Source organism: Triturus cristatus, chromosome 4_1 (assembly GCF_964204655.1).
Source record: "Triturus cristatus chromosome 4_1, aTriCri1.1, whole genome shotgun sequence".
Lineage (NCBI taxonomy): Eukaryota > Metazoa > Chordata > Amphibia > Caudata > Salamandridae > Triturus > Triturus cristatus.
Window position 1 is genome coordinate 760,566,941 of NC_140585.1, and position 19,012 is coordinate 760,585,952.

Genomic DNA, 19,012 nt, shown 5'->3' on the forward strand with positions numbered 1-19,012 from the left:
TGTTAAAACCCTTACTGCTTTAAGGACCAGCAGGGTACATTTGGGGACTTAACTACTTGCGGTACTACCTACAGGTGGCAAGAGAACGTAATACTAACCTTTGTGGTGCTTTAATAACTGAGGTTTTTATAACTACAGCCATTGTTTGTTTAATTTAATTATTTGTTTTGAATCAATGACACAGCAGAATAAAGAAAATCCATTCATTTGTTTTCCTTAAAATTAACAACAACGTGGACAGATTTTTCCTGGTTAAATCATAAATGGTGGGGGAAGGCGGTATTTCAATGCGAGATAAACATGTTTTAGTTGCGGTATGAACAAACGATATACACTTTTAAATAGATATTTTTACTGGCAACATCCGATATGAGTTGGGGAAATACACTATAAATACATCTAGGCTTTAATACTGTCTGAGTGAGTTATATCAGGGTATACTCATGCCTTTCCTTCTTCTGTGCCTTCTGTGGTAGATGAAACAAAAATAGATCAGTAAGGTTAACTGTTATTCTAAGGACAACAGACAATCCAGGCATGGGACTCCCATTTCTTGTTTCTATAACGCTTTAGGCACTTAGTGTCAGTTACAAAGCACTGTGACCAGAACAAGAGGTAGAGGTTGTGAGAGGGAAGAGGGAAGAGGGAAAAAGGGTACTTTAGAGGGAAGAGGGTATGATGCTTTACCATGTTTACTGTTTGGGTGCTGTGTAACTAAAACGCAGGACACATACCTGTAAGGTTTACATTTCCTGGCAGTGACAAACAGCTAAATTTATTCTTCACTGCTTTGAGGCCTACTCCTTCAATTGGCTAGCATTGGGGATTGCATAAAATATCTTTTAAGCTGTAATTCCCGATTAATATCCTTTGAATGGTGGTGATAAATTTCTTTAATGGTAAAGATGAATTTTACATTACCATTTTAGAAATGCCTCTTTTAGAAACTGGACATTGCTCTTAACTTTCCTTTGTGTGCCTGCAGCCTGTCTACAATATATGTCTGGGCTAGGTGGAAGTTGTACCTAGTGCATACTCTCTGGACAGTCACAATACAGGAAGGGTTGGGTGTAACAGGGCATGCATCTGCATAATGATAGTGTTCTTTGACAGGTAGAGGGAGAGGTGGTTAACTCTTACATTTGAATAGGTTGTGTCCTGCCCTCACTCAAAGGCCTGATTCATCTCTTACTGGCAGTATGGAGCTAGGGTTGGGTTGAAAGTGATCCTTGTGCACTTCAGAAAACTCTTTTTAAGTTGCCCCTACATCAAAGGCACTTTTGGGTATAAGTACCAGAGCCCTGGCCCTACCAAATTAGTATACTATTGGACCTGGAAAGAACTTTGCTACAGTGAAGGCTGCTGTGCTGAAGAATTGTCACTCTGCTGTGACTACCTGTTCTGAGGAACTGCTTCCCTGCTTTGCTGAGCAGTCCTGCTGCTGGCTGGCCTTTGCCCTGCTAAGGATCAAAGACTAAGCCCAGAATGAGTCCATGTGCTTGCTGGCTTTCCCTCTGTTAAAGAAGTCTCAGGGACATCAAAGACTTTGTTTTGTTTCTCAGTGGCCACTGGTTTTTGCACGTTGTGTCCCTCCAGCAGCTGAGGTTATCTAAAACCAGCACCTTGTGGCTGCTCGCTAATTGAGTTACCGTATTTCTCCCCAAGACGTAACAATCAGTACTTCAAACCAGCGTGCAGATCGGAGTCACTGCATTCCTGCCTGATACAGCTTCTGTGCCAATGAGAAAACCCCCAACTCACGGCCCCAGCAACGTTTCTGCCAGGACAATGCCAGATGGAGCCAGCACCGATCAACAGCCGCCAATCCATAAAACACAAGTGTGAAGCCATGCCCCGTCTGCAGCTCTCCCCTCATCAATGCAGACTCAGTGATCCAGGCCCAACCAGTGTAACTGGAGCCCGCGACTGTGCCGCAGAGTCCGATACACAATGTCAGCATCTGCAAATTAAAAGTACTGAGTGTTGTGGGGCCTATGAGGTGATTGCTACCGGCCTTCACTCCCTCTTCCATGCGGTCATAACTGCCTAACCAAATAGGCCTTGCCCACGACCAGCTTTGCCCGCGAGAACAGTGTTAATTGTTTTTCATCACTGTGGGAACAACTGTTATTTAAGGCAACACAAGTGACTTTGTGTTCACAGTAGTAGGAACAATAATTTGAACCAAATCATAAGTGACTTTTAAAGCACTGTGGTGGCATATTTATTCTCTAAAACAAACCATATCTCATGAACTACGTATTGGATTTTTGTTATTTTGGTCTTGAGTAATTCAGATAAATATTCCCTATATTTCTAAACCTGTGTGGAGTCTTTTTGTGGTGTTTTCATTGTGTTACTGTGTATGTGTGTTGCACAATTACTTTACACATTGCCTCTGGAGATAAGCCTGTCTGCTCTGCCACAAGGTACCAGAGGGTGAGTGCAGGTCATCCTATTGAGTACCTAGCATACCCCAGGGCTTGCAGAAAAAAACATAAGACCAAACAGGGAGGATACACTTTCTGAAGGCAAAAGTGAAAAAAGTGAAATAGCAACATTTTCTCTTAAAGAAGTGGGGAGTGTGTTAAAAAAGCATGAGTATCTCGCATTACAATATGTGAGATAATATGGTAACCTGGTGGCGAAACAAATTAGGGCGCACAGCAATATATTTAGGGGAAATAAACACAGCAAGTGTATTATTTAGGTGGTACTCCAAGGAAAAGAGGATTGGTTACCATAAACAACCCTAATATGCCATTACAAAGCCGCAGCATTGACCAGGGTGTCAGAAATTCTCTTTTAGTAAATACGTCAGTTATTGTTCCAGTGCTCATTCCCTTGGCAGAGGTGCTAATCTCCCAGAATCACACCAATCAAGCCAGTCACAGCACCCACTGTGAGACATTCCCTTGCCCAATAGTGAGGGCTGCCAAGGCTCATTTCCCCCCAGAATTTGGCTCACCTAACTACCGACTGCTGGTGGCAAGAGACACTTCAAACTAACCTTTGTGCTGTTTTTCTAACTGAGGTTTTTAGTTCCATGTCAAGCCAACATCTCATAACCACAGCCATTATTTGTTTTATTTATTGATTTGTTTTAAATCAAGGACTTCACTGAATAAAGAAAATCAATTTTTTTGATTCCCTGGAATTAACCACTAAATTTTGCCTGGTTACATCAGAAAGGGCGGGGGTGTTGTTTTGAGGGGAGGTGAGCATGGTTTAGTTTCAGTATGAATAAGCAATATACAATTTTAAATAGATATTCTTACCCAAAACAATGGGTACGAGTTGGAAAAATACAGTATAAATACCTCAAGGCTTTAATACTTTCTGAGTGAGTTATATCGGGGTGTACTCCTTGAAGGGCAACTCCATCTTTCATCCTTCTGCAGTTGGTGAAAGAAAAATAGATCGGTAAGGATAGCTGCTACTCTAGGGACAAAAGACAATCCAGACGGGAGGCTTGGTGCAAACTGAAATGAAGCACCCATGAATGTGTGATGTCATTGTTTCTATAGGGCTTTAGGCAAAGTCAGTTACAAAGTATTGTGATGAGAACAAGAAGCGGTTAGGGGAGAGGGTGGGAGGGAACAAGGATGCAGAAGAGGTAAACATGTTTAGCGTTTGGATAGTGCTTAGACCACCTTGAAGCCACTTCAAAGCGCTGAACAGTGAATATGAGAGGAAGAATGGCACATGAGGTGGGATGCCAAGAAGCATCAATGTGAGAGTCCTATTGAGCTAGGTCTTGCAGAAAAAAACACTTCTGAGGGCAAAAGTGAAAAAAGTGAAATAGCAAAAGTTTTGGGCAAAGAAGTGATGGGCTGTGTCAAAAAAGCATGAGTATTGCCCATTACAAAGCTGCAGCAGTCGGAAATATTCTTATAGTAAATACATAAGTTAATTATTTGGTGCTCGTGCCCTGGGCAGAGGTGCTAATCTACCAGAATCACACCAAACATGCAAGTTGCAGCATCTACCACAAGACATTCCCTCACCCAGTAGTGAGGGCTGGGAGGGCTCTTCAACTGGGGCCCCCCAAAGTCTGGCTCACTTCCATCTCAGTTGGGCAAACAGTAACTTTTTAAAACCTCAAAACCCAGAAGGTGCGATAGGAAAATATTTCCACTCATCAAAATAATACAGTCACTAACACACCCACTCACTAACCCACACAGCCACTTACACACCCAGTCACTGACCCATATAGCTACACACACACACACACATACTTACTGACCCATACAGCCACTTACACACCCAGTCACTGATCCACACAGCTACACACACACACACTTACTGACTCATACAGCCACTCACACAGCCACTCACACACCCATATAATATTAATACCAGCATTTGTAAAGTGTGCAGCTACCTCAGGAGAGTTGTCCTGGAGCTGGGGGCTGTCGGGAAGATTAAGTGAGCTACTGCCCAGAGTCACAAGGTGTTGGGATAACCTGCCGCCGGCCCCAGGGATCGAACCATGAGCCCCCATGTTCCGGAGTTAGCTGTCCTCAAAATCACTCACACCCATACAGTCACTCATACACCCACTCACATACCCACAAAACAACTCATAAACCTACTCACAGACCCATACAGCCACTCAGACACCCATACAGCCAATCACACACCCACTCATAGACCCATACAGCCACTCACATACCCACAAAACCACTCCCACTCCCATTCACAGACCCATACAGCCACTCACACACCCACTAACAGACCCATACAGCCACTCACACAGTCACTGACCCATGCAGCTACTCACACACTCTCTCATAGACCCATACAGCTACTCACTCACCCACGATTCTGTGGTAAATATTGACAAAAAGATCCTCAAATCGCTGGGGAAGGAAATATTTATTGCAGAGGATCGAAAGTATCTTGGGAATAAACCATCAGTACATTTCATGACTGTTGCTTGGGAAGTTAATCAATGTTTCCCTTATATTGATAGGCTACCAGTTTGTGGATTACGGAGGGAGGTCCTTAGGGTAAGAATTGGGGTAAACCCATGTTATACAAATTATATGATAAAAAGCGCCATGATCGACAAGATGGGAAGATGTACTTGCACTTTGCACACACATTGTGATCTGTTACATATATTATTAGATTGCCAAAGGCTTTTAGAATTACGATGCATGTTTTTAAAACCATTATTTAAGTTATATGAGATAAAAACTAGGACAAAGGCTGTCTCACTGATAACCGAAATGACTAATTTAGATATTGCTGTTGCTATGGGGAAGTTTATGCAAAAAGTTAAAGTATTTTTGAATACTTTTATTGAGCTGTAGCAAATAGACTATGTGCAACTTAGGTTATAAAGGCGTTTAAATGAGTTTTTAAGATGTATTTTTTTTTTTAAGAAATGAACTTTTTAAGATGTAATTTTAAATATTGTGTGTTTTGTTTATGGATCTACGGTCCAAATACACGTGAATTAAAACTGAAAAACTACTCACACACCCACTCACAGACCCATACAGTCATTCACACACCCACTCAGACACCAATACAGCTGCTCACACACCCACTCACTGACCCACACAGCGACTCACACACCAACTCTCAAAGGTTACAGTTTACAGTTAGGAAATAAAATTAGGAAATACTTAGAAATCAGCTTAAAAACAAAGGTTATAGGGACATTATAGTTAATGTTAATAGGATTTTTGGAGTGCACTATTACCCTTAGGCGTCCTGGCGCCAGTTCACTGATCTGATGGTAGAAACGTATGCACTAACTGTTAGGAGTGTTAGTTAGAAAATAACATTACAAAAAACATTGAAATTCACAGATAAAACCTGTCACAGGAAGGTAAGATAAAAACCACACCAGCTAATTGATATAAGAAGTCTTTTGATTGATGGATGGACTCCAAAAGAAATGATCACAACATTGTACACGTCCAAATGTTTGTCCACAGTTCACTCTTCATGATCTGAAGGTCTTTTGAGGGGGTTCTCTCCTTGTGGTTCCCTCAGTTTTTACACTGCACCCTCGGGAAAACAGATGGTAGAGTCATTTAAGTCATGGTCCTTAATAATAACCAACCCATCACCAGTATCACCATCAAGTCGTTTAATCAACCTGACAGGATCCCCTGTCTCAGATACATCCAGTGAAAAGTCTTGTGACCATTCCCTGGATTTAACATCAGATCACTCATCCTCAGTCCGTAGCCAAGCAGACTATGCACTTTCCCCAGGTGATTGATACACGTGTCTCCCTTTACCATGCTTCCCCCTTTTTTCGATGTGGGATTTAAACATAGAATGCAGAAAAAATTAAGGAAATAATGTGCTAAAGGAACCTTGCCCAAATTTGACTTGCACCACCACTATTGCTTGAAGAATGCATGCGTAAGAGTATTTGCATCACCCCACCAGATATGCCCATGACATCAGCCACCATGCAACAGTGCGTGCCCCCTTCCAGGTCACTTGCCTGAAGCTGTGACTCTTGAGAGGAGTCACGGCCATCTCGTCCTTCTCGCCTTTCCCCGGATTTTTGGGAGTGTCTTTAACTCCTTGGAACTGCTCGCTCAGGTCTCCAGTCAAGATAGGCATCTCTGTAGTCCACATGGTCTCAAGCCGAGTCCTAGTAGCGAGGTTGGGCTCCCAGGGTCGGGTTCTTCTGCCATCCTTCTCAAACTTGTCATCCTCTCCTCCACATCCCTTCTTAAAACGTCTGCCACCGTCGGTCGCCTTCCAGGTTCAATGTCACTCTCCTTCCCTGCTTGCCCTCCCGACCTATGATCCTGCAGCGGTTGATGAGGGGGAAAGGTCTCGGACCCAACCAGAACACTATTCAGTGCTCCTGCAGTGCCCCTAGGGTCCCCGCAGTGGCCAACCATATCAGCCCTGCAAAAAAAACAAAACCAAAGGTTACAGGGACTTTATAGCTATAAAATAGCATTTAAAACATTGAAAAAATCAAAGGTTAAAAGGACATTATATTTTACACACAAAACCATAGTCATTCAGCAGTTATAGTTACCTGAGCTAACTATAAATTCCTTGCCCGCAACGCACTGCTTATAACCTCACATATTATATCTCTCATGGCATGGTCAGTGACATCACTGATGGCAGCATGGATGACATCTCAAATGAATGGGTGTGTGATGGCTATATGCGTCTGTGAGTGGGTTCATGAGTAGTTTTGTGGGTCTGTGAGTGGGTGTGTGAGTGACTGTATGGGCGTGTGAGCACATGTCTGAGTGTCTGTATGGGTATGTCAGTAGCTGTGTGAGTGACTGGGTCAGAATGGAACCTTAACTCCACAGTTTGACCTAAAATGTCTACCCAACTGGTATACTTTCCACTGCTTAATTAGTAAGGTAACAAGGTTGTTGGGTAACAAGTAGTGCATATTCTACACTCCAACTGCGTAATAGACCATGAGAAAATCTCTCCAGTGACCTTGTGTGCATGTAATTTTGGCAATGTGATTGTTTCTCGAGCGTCTTGTTCCACAAATCTGTGATAACATGAATCCTCGTCTACAGAACAGAATGAGATTACAAAGATGGGAATTGCCACCAAACAGGGGTACTTTCTCCTAACTATATGAACTAAGTGTTTCTTTGTTTGCTGGAGATGTCCACCAAATTCCTCTGCATCAAGGACACATCACCAAAATGGGTGCAAAACACGCTCGGGGACCGTTTGGTAAGCTGTCTGTCAATGTGGGAAAAGGTGGAAAGACCTTTGCATACTACGAAGGCAAATGGGGTTAGGCCATACAGGCAGACCTCTGCATACTCTCGGTATTAACAGGGAGAACCATGGACTCTGCTCTCAAGAAAAGAAAGAAAGCACTTGTCATAGTCACTACAGATCAGATTATGCTCAAATGGTTCAATGATGCATCCATCTCCATTAAGGATTTCAGATTGTTTTTCAACATGTAATATGAGAGGAAGCACACTTCCTTTGCCTTTGCCAAGCCCAAGAATTTATGATCATTTGTGCTTTAGAGAAGTGGAGCATCAACTGGGGCACCTGCTGTGTTTATGCTTGCAAGAGCTTCCCATTGAGGTTTCATTTATGTGAATTGAGCATGAAGTCCAAAATGGAACTACATTTTTTCAAAGAAGAATCCATTGTTTTACCGAAAATGTCTACCCAACTGGAGTACTTTCTGCAGGTGTTGGCTGGTGACATTTCAAATTAGTGAGGCGTAAAAGGAAGGGCTGAGTTTTAACTAGCAAGCAAGTAAGTCTGACTGACATAAGGAGGATTCAAGGGGTTCTCCCCGAGAACATTTTGAAAGAAAGAGTAGAAAATGGTTCATTATAAAGCAAATGTTGATAAAGAATTTAGTGAGAGAGCAAGAAGGTTTATGAAGCAATTGAAAATACAAGGCTTGACATATGTAAACACATTTAAAACTGTCCCATATCTTACTACATTAAATGTGCTCAACGTGCTACTGTAGTGTGCAAGTTATACATTGCAACAAGTATGGTTCTTAATTTCTTAATTATCTTATCTGCACATGTTTGTCTCAGCAGTACAACTGTGTAGTAAAACTGAAACATCTTAATGCCACTTTGTTTGATGATCTCATAAGAAGCATGGTCATTGCAAAGTTGAAATGCAAGCTATGTTCTGACAGCCTCTCCATGTTTTATTTCCCTATGCCTTTCTTCAATATTGTCTCCCTCTCCCTATTTTATCTCTCCCTATTCTTTTCTCATCCTGACTCTCTAAATGTGACTTCCACTTACCCTCAACTAAAACCTCATGAGCCAAGAGTTAAAGTAAGAGCATTACCCTTTGATGTAAAATGGGAGAAAGAGATACCCATCTAGTGACGGTTTTATACAATGTAAACCAGAAAACCTTTGATTAATCTGAGATTACGCGTGTGGCCAAAACTGTGATACTAGACAAATATTGTATTCCGCCGTCTTGTTTTTTCCATGGTCACATATGAAAGTTCCTTAAAATACGTGAGTGCAGGATGCTCACTGTACAAAACCCTCTCTGAAGTGGTCACTTAACCTACAGATCTAATAGTCCCTATTTCTATAGCCCTTAAAAGAAACAATGAATTTGAAGCGCATTTAGCATTTAAGATAGACTTATGTCCCAACTTCACAGCTCTGATTGCAAACTGCAGGCCCCAAATCTGGATATCTGTGGAGACAACTTTGCCTTCCATCATTCAAAAGTCGATAAAATATTATATACCCATCTGTGTTAAGTAGCAATTCCTGAAGTTCCAAGAGACATTTTTATAAAGAAAGACAATGAAGGGTCACTGTGGGGGACCGTAGGAGCACTAGATGCTCCATAAGCCAACACACTACACATAGAAGACGAAAAAATAAGAGAACAGGCCATATCAAAAACAGTAAAAGCATAATAACCATATTATTGACCCTAGAAAGATGAACGCCAAAATCAGCCTATTCTCATCGCCTCTCCCAGAATTGGTCTGCATAATGTTGTACATCTGATCCCTACCGTACCTTTCAATAAACTGATTACCTCATTTGTTACTTACTTCACCTGTGCCGCATTTCTATTAAAGTACTTTTTTTCTGTGTAAAGCACTCTGCCACTGAGTAATTGGTTTCAGTTGTGCTATATTAAAACCAATACAATGAATACCAAACAACTGAGTTTGAAAACAAATCAGTAAACATGATTTTTTTTTAATCTGCACCCAATTCAATGAGCTTTACCTCGAAAAACGTATGTTTTACTCAGCTGTGACTCATTCGTAATTTCGAATGCAGGCATGAAAACTGATGAAAATTCTGTTCCTATGGAGCCGGAGCAGGTTTCCTGTTCCCACCTGCTGAGAGCTGGCTTACAGTTTGCTCTCACTTGGTGGGAGCTTTGTAAGCACTGGCCAAGCAAGCGCAAACTGCTATCTCCCGAGGGTGGGCACATCGGGAGATAGGGAGCAGGTCCTGGGGGGTTGCGGTCACCAGGGTCATTTATGGCTCTAGGAGGGGGAACTCGCCCCCCTCACTTCATTTTCAAGGGCCTGCCTTGGGGAGGTGGTGGTCTGAAGGGCCAAGAACAGCCTGGGGGGGGGCATGCGGTACCCTCCCTCTGTTATATTTGTGGCTCCGGGGAGGTGGTGGTCCCCTAAGCCCTTATGGGCAATGAAGGTGGGTCCACATGGCCCCCTTTTTTTTGTAATAAAGCCTCAGGGAGGTGGAGGTCCGCTGGGCTTATAAAAGACTCAGTAGGACAGCCACATGGCGCTCATCTGCTTGTTTTTTCACTCTGCCTGCCCCATGGAGGAGGGAGTCCTCGGGGCCAAGACTGGCCATGGTGACGGGGTCATTTTGCACCCCCTCCCATTATCTAAAATATAAATAACCCTCCAGGACCTGGCCCACCCAGGGGACCATGTTTAAACAAGCACGGGAGACTGTGCTGTTTTGCCTCGAATTTGTGAATCCATCGCAATTTTTGCCACAATAGTTTAAAAAATATATTTTTGACCCTGGTGAGGTCCCTGGGGGACCCTAGCACCAAGCCTGGGGAGTCAGGGTATACCTACCCTACGCCCGTCTCTATTTTTTTAAAGTTTTTTTTGGGACTTGGTTGAGACAGAGTCTCAAGATGCCTGCCAACACTTCCTAGTTGAAGTGTTGGCAGCCAATCAGATCTCTGCTCAAGATCGGGAGGATTCGTGGAGGGTTCTCACCTCTAGATATATAATTATTTTTTTATCCCCAAAACTACTGAATGGATTCATGCCAAATATCAAAAAGGGCTTTTTCAGGACCAGGAGCTACCTTTCAGCGAAATTTGGTGTAATTATGTCCACTGGTTCGGGCTGAAGTCATGTTCAAAATCCCTATGGAGAATTCCATTGGGCAAAAGCTTTTTGCCCCCCCCCCTTTTCTAGGCCTTGCTTGACGAATAATCCAAAAACATTCAACACAGCAGCTGAACTGAGCGTCTTACTAATTTAAAAATACTTGTGAAAATTCATCAAACAGCACCAAAGTTATTAGCAAAGCAAAAAAACGTTTTCTATGGAAATTAAGTCCTAACTATAACTACCACGAAGGTTGTGGCTAGGCTCAGATTTCACTAGTACAAAACCTGTGAAATTCAGCAGTTAACTTGTAACCCCCGCAATGAACTGCTTAGGACCTCACATATTACATCACTCATGACATGGTCACTGACATCACTGATGACATTATCCACAGAATCACTGATGTACCCACTCACAATTCAATAGAACCTTTCATACATACACTCCAACTCCCACACAACCATTCACAAACCCATTCACAGACCCATACAAGTACTTCCACACCCAATCACTGATTCATTGATCTATACATACATCCACTCACTCACCCTTACATCCACTCATACACCCACTCAGTCTCTAATACACCCACTGACATATCTACTCATACACCCATACAGCCACTCATACACTGAGTCAGTCACCCATAGATCTACTCATACACCTAGTCACTCACCCATCCAGTGAATCACACAACCAATTACTCACCCATACAGATGCACACACACACTCATTCACTCATACAGATACTAGCACACACTCACTCACCTACACAGTCACTGACATAAGCACACATTCAGCCATACAGTCACTCTCACATTCACTCACGCACCCTACAGTCACTCATATACCCCATCACTCACCTATACTGCCTTTCACATACCTAGTTTCTTACCCATATACCACTGATACATCCACTTACCCACACAGCCATACACATACTCACCCATACAGCCCCTCACACATGCACTCACTAACCCATACAGACGCTGACTCACTGAATCACTTATCCATACAGGCAGTCACACACCCTCTCACCCACCCACACAGACACTCAGACAACCATGTAAGTACTCAGACACCAATCACTCACCAAACCAGCTCTCAGGAATTCTGCTCTGTAGCACTTACAAGAGGTATCAGGAGGGCTTCTTGGCCCCCTATGTCCATCAGGAATAAATTAGACTTCATCCACCAACCAGTAGTATGCCAGGAGCCGCGTTTGCAGAGTGGTGGAGAAAGGAGGCGTGGCCTCCGAAGAGTGGTACTTACTGGAGGTAACGGAAGGGGTAGTTTTTAAAAAAGGGAGGGGGCCACAAGGGATCCCACCCCTCAGGGCCTGGCTACAATTCTGGGTGCACTGGTCCCACCCAGGGCAACCAGTTTCTTACATTGAGGACCGCTGTTTTCCTTAGAAAAGTGCTCCACGTCAGTCGGATTGGATCCCCCTCACCTGACATTCCTGTAAATTCAGTTCGCACAGCACCAGTGGGCACGGCGCAATGACAAGGAAGCACATAGGACAAACAGAGAACTTTTACTAATAAAACTAACAACTTGAGTGCACTTGAACATCATTGTATATTACACAGAGACTGGTCCAAACTCGTTAACAGAGAGCACCAACAACAATGTCATTCGAAGAAATAGCTCAGTTGACTAACAAAGCCGAAACCTTAGCCTACTCAACAGAAGCGGCATCAGAAATCTATGGCCTGATCCTAGAGGCTAGACTGTACAGTCATCAAATATCCTCCACTGCAAAGCTTCTGAAAAAAATGGAATATCTCAGTAAGAAAGAAATGAATCCGCAATTGCATGCAACAACTCTAATTCATTACCACAAAGCAAAAATAATTCCTTGAAGCTTGCAAATCGCTTTGAAACCAATGTTGTGTAAAACAAATAAAACCTTCATGGAAAAAGGGTATTTAATATTAAATAAATGCTACACTGGTCCATTATCAGAAGAGAGACAGACTTACAACATCTCTTTGATCAACCCCCCATATTTGCTTTGCAACGTTCTAAAAATCTCAAAGAACTATTATCAAGGAAGCCAAAAGAAGAACCTAAAGTCTATAAAGGAATGAGAAAGTGCATGAACTGCATACATTGTAATAACATGATCACGGGAGATCACTTTATACACCCTACACAAGTAAACTCCATCAAGTTATTACATTCCAGCACCTGTGACACATCTAATGTAATATACGCACTTAAATATCCTTGCGGAAAAATCTACGTTGGAAAAACAGAACGAAAAATAAAAGTGTGCCTTACGTAACACAAAAGTAATATCAGAAATCAAAATATGAAATCCACCGTAGCCATGCACTGGAGAGAAGCGAAACACAACATTGCACAACTGTGATTAACTATTCTTGAGGCTTTAAAACCCAAAATGGACATAGATCATCACAAAGTACTAGCCAGATAAGAATGTTTATGGATTAAAAAGTGACATGCCATAAAACCTAACGGGATGAACGATAGACTCAATTTTTAATTGTTTTCTATAAACTAACATTTGTTATTTAGATATAATTGGCATATTTGCGATCATCAGTGATGTATATTATGCGTTTATCATATAATGTCCACCATTAACTGGTTCAACACAGAGGTATTTTTTTCCTAATATTGTCAATATGTATTTATTACAAGCATATTGCAGGTATTTTATTCACATACATGTTTTCGAGATGCATTGAAACGTTATTAATTCAGCACGATAACAATTATTTAAAGCATGCCACTATTCCCTTAAAAACATTGCATCACATCCTTGATAATCCGGAAGAATTCACACTGCAAGGTTCATAGGTTCATTTCCTGTCTTGACATCAAGTTTTTCATGAGCGGTATTGAAACTTTATTAATTTAATACACTAGCAATCAGTAAAGCATGGCACAATCCCTTTAAAAATGCCTCGTTACATCCTTTATAATCCGGAAGAACTCACGCTGCATGGTTCACTTCCTTTTTCAACACAGAGGGGCTCATTGATGAGCCCCTGCGTCACTTTTGCGCCACCGGTGCATCACTTTTTGTGACGCACCAGTGGCGTAAAACATGCGCCATGATGCGCCATATTTACAAAGTGACACATCTACCTAGATGCGTCACTTTGTAAACCCCTGCGCTACATTATACCTGCGTCAGGTATAATGTATGCAGGGTGGGCGTTTACCACGTAAGTAAGCATTGTAGAAGTGACGCAGTGAAATCTACGAGATTTCACTGCGCCACTTCTAGGGTGCAAATGCGTCAATATCTTGCGCCTGCCTCACAGCAGGCGTAAGACTGACGCAGGCCCTTTCACATGGGGCTTGCCCCATGTGAAAGGACACATTGCTGGAGTTACGTCACTTTTGTGACACACTCCAGCAATGCGTCACTTTTGCGCCTACAGATACGTCAGAAATACTGACGTATCTGTGACTCCTTGCGACATGATGCGTCATACTGTAAATATGACGCATCATTGGAGTCGCAGGGAGGGCGCAGTGAAAAGTGACGCATCACTGTTTTCACGCAGTGATGCGTCACTTTTCATAAATGAGGCCCAAAGTCTTTACGAGCACCGCATCGGTGAGCAACAAACGCAAGATAACATAAGATTTTCCCCATTAACAATTGCAGCTTGCTCTATGAAACTTTGCATGACTTTTTATTTAATGCGCCCTTTGTAGCACCGGAATTATTCACTTATTCACACAGTTCGCCGCAGCACAATTAAATGTGTAAATCTTGTGCCCTTTACTTCCTGAATCACTTTTTCAACTCACACTTGGTAACTCCGGAATTATTCACTTATTCACGCAGTTTGCCTTAGCGCAATTAAAAGTGTAAATCTCGTGTCTTTTAACTTCCTGAAAATCTTTTTCACTTCTTGAATCACTTTTTCATGTTGCTAAGAGCATGGAACGGGTGCACTACTATCTATTTAATTAGGTACGAAATATTTTCATCCGTAGCAGGATATGTCATTCACTTTTTTCCCATCACAGAATCATGAGTATGATTAAGTCAAACTAGCAACTTTGAAGTTTGTATTATATATAATTTCTGTAAGGGACTGTACTGAAATAGTATCTTGCTTTTATGTCTAGAATCTATTGTTGAGACCCCTGATGAGGGGCCAACATTGATCCGAAATGCATTGGGTCCATAATGATGTGGATGATTACATAAATGCTATCAAGAAACAATAGGAAAATGGCAATAAAGAATACAATCGCAAATTGAATCATGGTTGAACGTTGATTATTAGATTTAAACAAGAGTAAAAAAAGCCTCTGAAAGAGAAAAGGAAAACAATTCTGTTTTCCATAGAAAAGTGCTCCTTTTCGGTAGGGTCCCCCTCTCCTGACATTCCTGTAAATTCAGTTCACACAGCACCAGTGGGCACTGCGGCAATGACAAGGAAGCACATAGCACAAACTACTAATAAAATTAACAATTTGAGTGCACTTGAACATCATTGTAATACACGGAGCCTCAAGGCCTCCACAGTTCCTTCCAGTTCCCTGAGACCTCCAGGAGCTGGCATTGCTTTTGGACAGAGAGAAGTGCTAACATCCAGCTCCCTCTGTCCAAAAGCAATTCTGCTGTTCTTCGAGTAAGCGAGAACATTTTCTGCTCTCACTTACTTGCAGCAGAGCAGTGTTTGCTAAGGTTTGGTGGAAGCGGTGCCCCTGCCATGCCCCCACCAAGCCAAAGCAAACTGCAATGTCCCAGGATTGGGCACCCCAGAACATTGCTGGAGCCGGCAATGGGGGGTGACAGTGCCAAGGGCCATCTAGGGCTCCAGGAGGGGGGGCCTGCAGCCCCTTCCTTTCTTGATATGTGTCCCAGGAAGGTGGTGGTCCCCCCGAGGCTCAGGGCAGGCCACTTGGCTCCTGCACATTAATTACATTTGAAGCCCCAGAGAGGTGGTGATTCCCGAAGCTGGGGGGGGGCATGCGTCCCGTATATTATTTGTGATTAAAACCCCGTGGAGGTGACAGTCCCTGGGGCTTCAGGGGCTGCGTGGCCCCCCACATAATTTGTGATTAAAGACCCAGGGAGGTGGCGTCCCAGGGCTGCGGAGGGGCCACACAACGCCCCATATTATTTTTCAACTCAAGCCTCAGGGAAGTGGCGGTCCTCAGGGCAAAGGGGTCCATGAGGCCCTCCATTTCATTAGCCCCTGGGAGGTGGCAATCTCTGCAGCTGTGGGGGCTGAACTGGAACCCCGCATCACTTCACATATGTTCACCCTGAGGAGGTGGCAGGACCCTGGGCATGGGGTACCACATGGGCACCCCCACATTACTATAAAAACTGCCACCAGGTCCTATATTTAATGAAGCGCTTCTTTTTTTAAAAAAAATGTTTGTCCGGAGTCATGGGCCCAGCATGACATCTTCCTAATTTTTTCTTTAAACCCTGCTTTTTGGCCCTGGTGGGTCCCCCTACAAGGCCTAGAGGGTCACGGTGTTTCTACCCTGTCCCAATCAGATCTCAGGCATAGGATCGTGAGGGGTCACTGATTTTCTGCGTCCCCAGAGATACAAATGAACATTTCTTTAAATATCTCTGACCCTACTGAACAGACAAAAGGGGGTTCTTTGAGGACCAACAGCTAGCTTTCTGCCAAATTTGGTATAATTCCATTCAGCAGGTCAGGCTGTAGCCTTATCTAAAGTTTCCTATGGAAATTAACATGGAGAAAAAGTGTTTCAGCCCACCCCCTTTTTCTTGGCCCCTGCTTGATGGATCACCCCAAAATTTTCAAGACTGCAGCTGAAGTGAGTGGCAGATTAGTTTTGAAAATTTCACAAAAATTCAGCAAACAATACCAAAGTCCTTGGCAAATGAAAAAAAGGCTCCTCCTGTCGAAACTACATCCTAACTAAAACTACCTACTTGCAACCTTCTGTAGGTATTATAATATGCATTTGGTTTACACATATATATATATATTTACTGAAAAAACCATAGGTTTCAGGCACGTTATAGTTAGAAATTAGCATTTAAAAAACCTTAGAAATTCACTGAAGAAACCATAGGTTTCAGGGGCGTTATAGTTAGCTGGACTTTTCACTCATACAAAACCATTGAAATTCCCCCGTTATAGTTAGTTCAGCTAACTTTAACTCGCGCGCCCGCAATGCACTGCTGATGACGTCACATATTACATCACTCATGACATGGTCAGTGACATCACTGATGACATCAGTGATGACATCTCAAATGACATCACTGATGACATCATCCAGTGAATGTGTGTTTTTCTGAAAATTACATATGTTTAATATATGTATATCTCAAGGTCGATGGAAGAATAAATGGGTATATAAGTGTCTAAATGGATGATTTGTTTTTGAAAAATTGATTGTATAACTGACTGATTAAGTGTATCTTAGTGAATACATGGCTTAGTGAGTAATGTTTAAATATGTAAATATCTGCATCAGTCTCTCACTTTGTGTATAAGTGGCTGTATGGGTTGGTGAGTAGCTACATGAGTGTCTATATAGGTTATTAGTTGTTTTTTTGAGTATCAGTATGAGTGTCTGAGTGTCTGTATGGTTCATGGGGGGTATTACGTAGTGCATAGGTGCATGAATGAGTGACTCACTGCTTGTATGTGTTGAAGACAGCATGTGTGCAGGACTGTATGGGTGGATGAGTTTGTGCATGGGTGTGTTAGTGAGTGAAGGACTGTCTCAATAGTGTCTTTATGAGTAACTACATATGTTTTAAACTAGTATATGTGACTATTGGTGTATATAAGTGAGTATATGTGAGAGTGAGGGATTGAAAGAGTTCCTGTATGAATAAGTATGTGTTTCTATAAGTATTGTTTAAAAGACTAAGTATGTGTAAGTTTCTGTAGAAGTAAGTGTGGTGGTGTGTGTATAACTGTATATGCAAGTAAATGGATGTTTGATTCTTTATTAGCATGAGTGACTATGTATATGAGTAACTCTATGGATGAGTGGCATTGTGTAACAGGATGTATAGGTGTATGAGTACATATGATGAGTGAGTACATGTATGAGTGACTGTATAGGACTGTTGGGGAATGAGTGGATGTGTATGTGGATCTTAGAATTACTGGATAGGTTGTTGTAACTGGTATTGGTATGTCCATTGTTTTGAAATTTTTAGTTTCTATTTTTGAATGTGTGTATCAAATGTTATATTAGGGGGAGAGGAGGTCTGCCACTCTATCACAAGGATGAGGTCATCAGTGATGTCATTTGAGATGTCATCAGTGATGTCATGAGTGATGTCACTGACCATGTCATGAGTGATGTAATATGTGACGTCATCAGCAGTGCATTGCGGGCGCGCGAGTTATAGTTAGCTGAACTAACTATAACGGGGGAATTTCATTGGTTTTGTATGAGTGAAAAGTCCAGCTAACTATAACGTCCCTGAAACCTATGGTTTCTTCAGTGAATTTCTAAGGTTTTTTAAATGCTAATTCCTAACTATAACGTGCCTGAAACCTATGTTTTTTTCAGTGAATTTCAAAGTTTTTTTAAATGCTAATTTCTAACTATGCCTACAAAGATAGGACATGTGAAGAAAGAAAAAAAAATGCACAGAAAGAAAATAAAGAAATGCAGAAAGAAGCAACAGAAGTCCTCAAAGACGAAGAAAAGAGCAGAAAGAAGCCTTGCTGCAAAATCATCCTGTACCCTCAACTTTTTCAGACGGATACTGGTAGTAACTGAGTCTGACTAACCAGTCCTAGAGCCAGTGCTATGTTAAAAGACACTTAGAATAGAGTGAAAACACCTACATACACTAGGGAACACTATGCGTTAGGGTCCCCCTGTGATTAGCATGACCTCCTCTGTAAGCCCCTAGTATATAATAGGGCAGGGGATTAAAACTACCTCTTAAAACGCGCCACAGGGCGTGTTTGCACACGTCACCTCAGGCCCCGCCCCCTCCCTTCCCCACTGTGTAAACACGCCCTGTGGCCATTTTAAGTTGGGAGATTAAGTCCCCTTGAATTCTGAGGGTCCCTAGGGTCCAACTAGACCACTAGGTACCTCCAGTAAGTGCCACAGAGCTGCGTTGCAGAGAGATGTAAAATGGGGCACGGCCTAGACCACCTCTCTGCAATGCAGCGCAGTGGCGCTTACTGGAAGCACCTGGTGGGCTAGTTGGCTCCCAGG

At 42.5% G+C, this 19,012-nt stretch overlaps 1 protein-coding gene across 1 annotated transcript in view; it reads right to left on the reverse strand.

Annotated features, from left to right (window-relative positions):
- Positions 1–6,481: 6,481 nt before the first annotated feature.
- The window catches only part of LOC146855500 (uncharacterized), a 49,749-nt gene continuing 37,218 nt past the window's right edge, over positions 6,482–19,012 (reverse strand). The window contains exon 5 of the mRNA XM_085651151.1: positions 6,482–6,891. Coding sequence (XP_085507277.1) covers positions 6,585–6,891 — 307 coding nt within the window. The 3' untranslated portion in view covers positions 6,482–6,584. The remainder of the gene's footprint in view (positions 6,892–19,012) is intronic.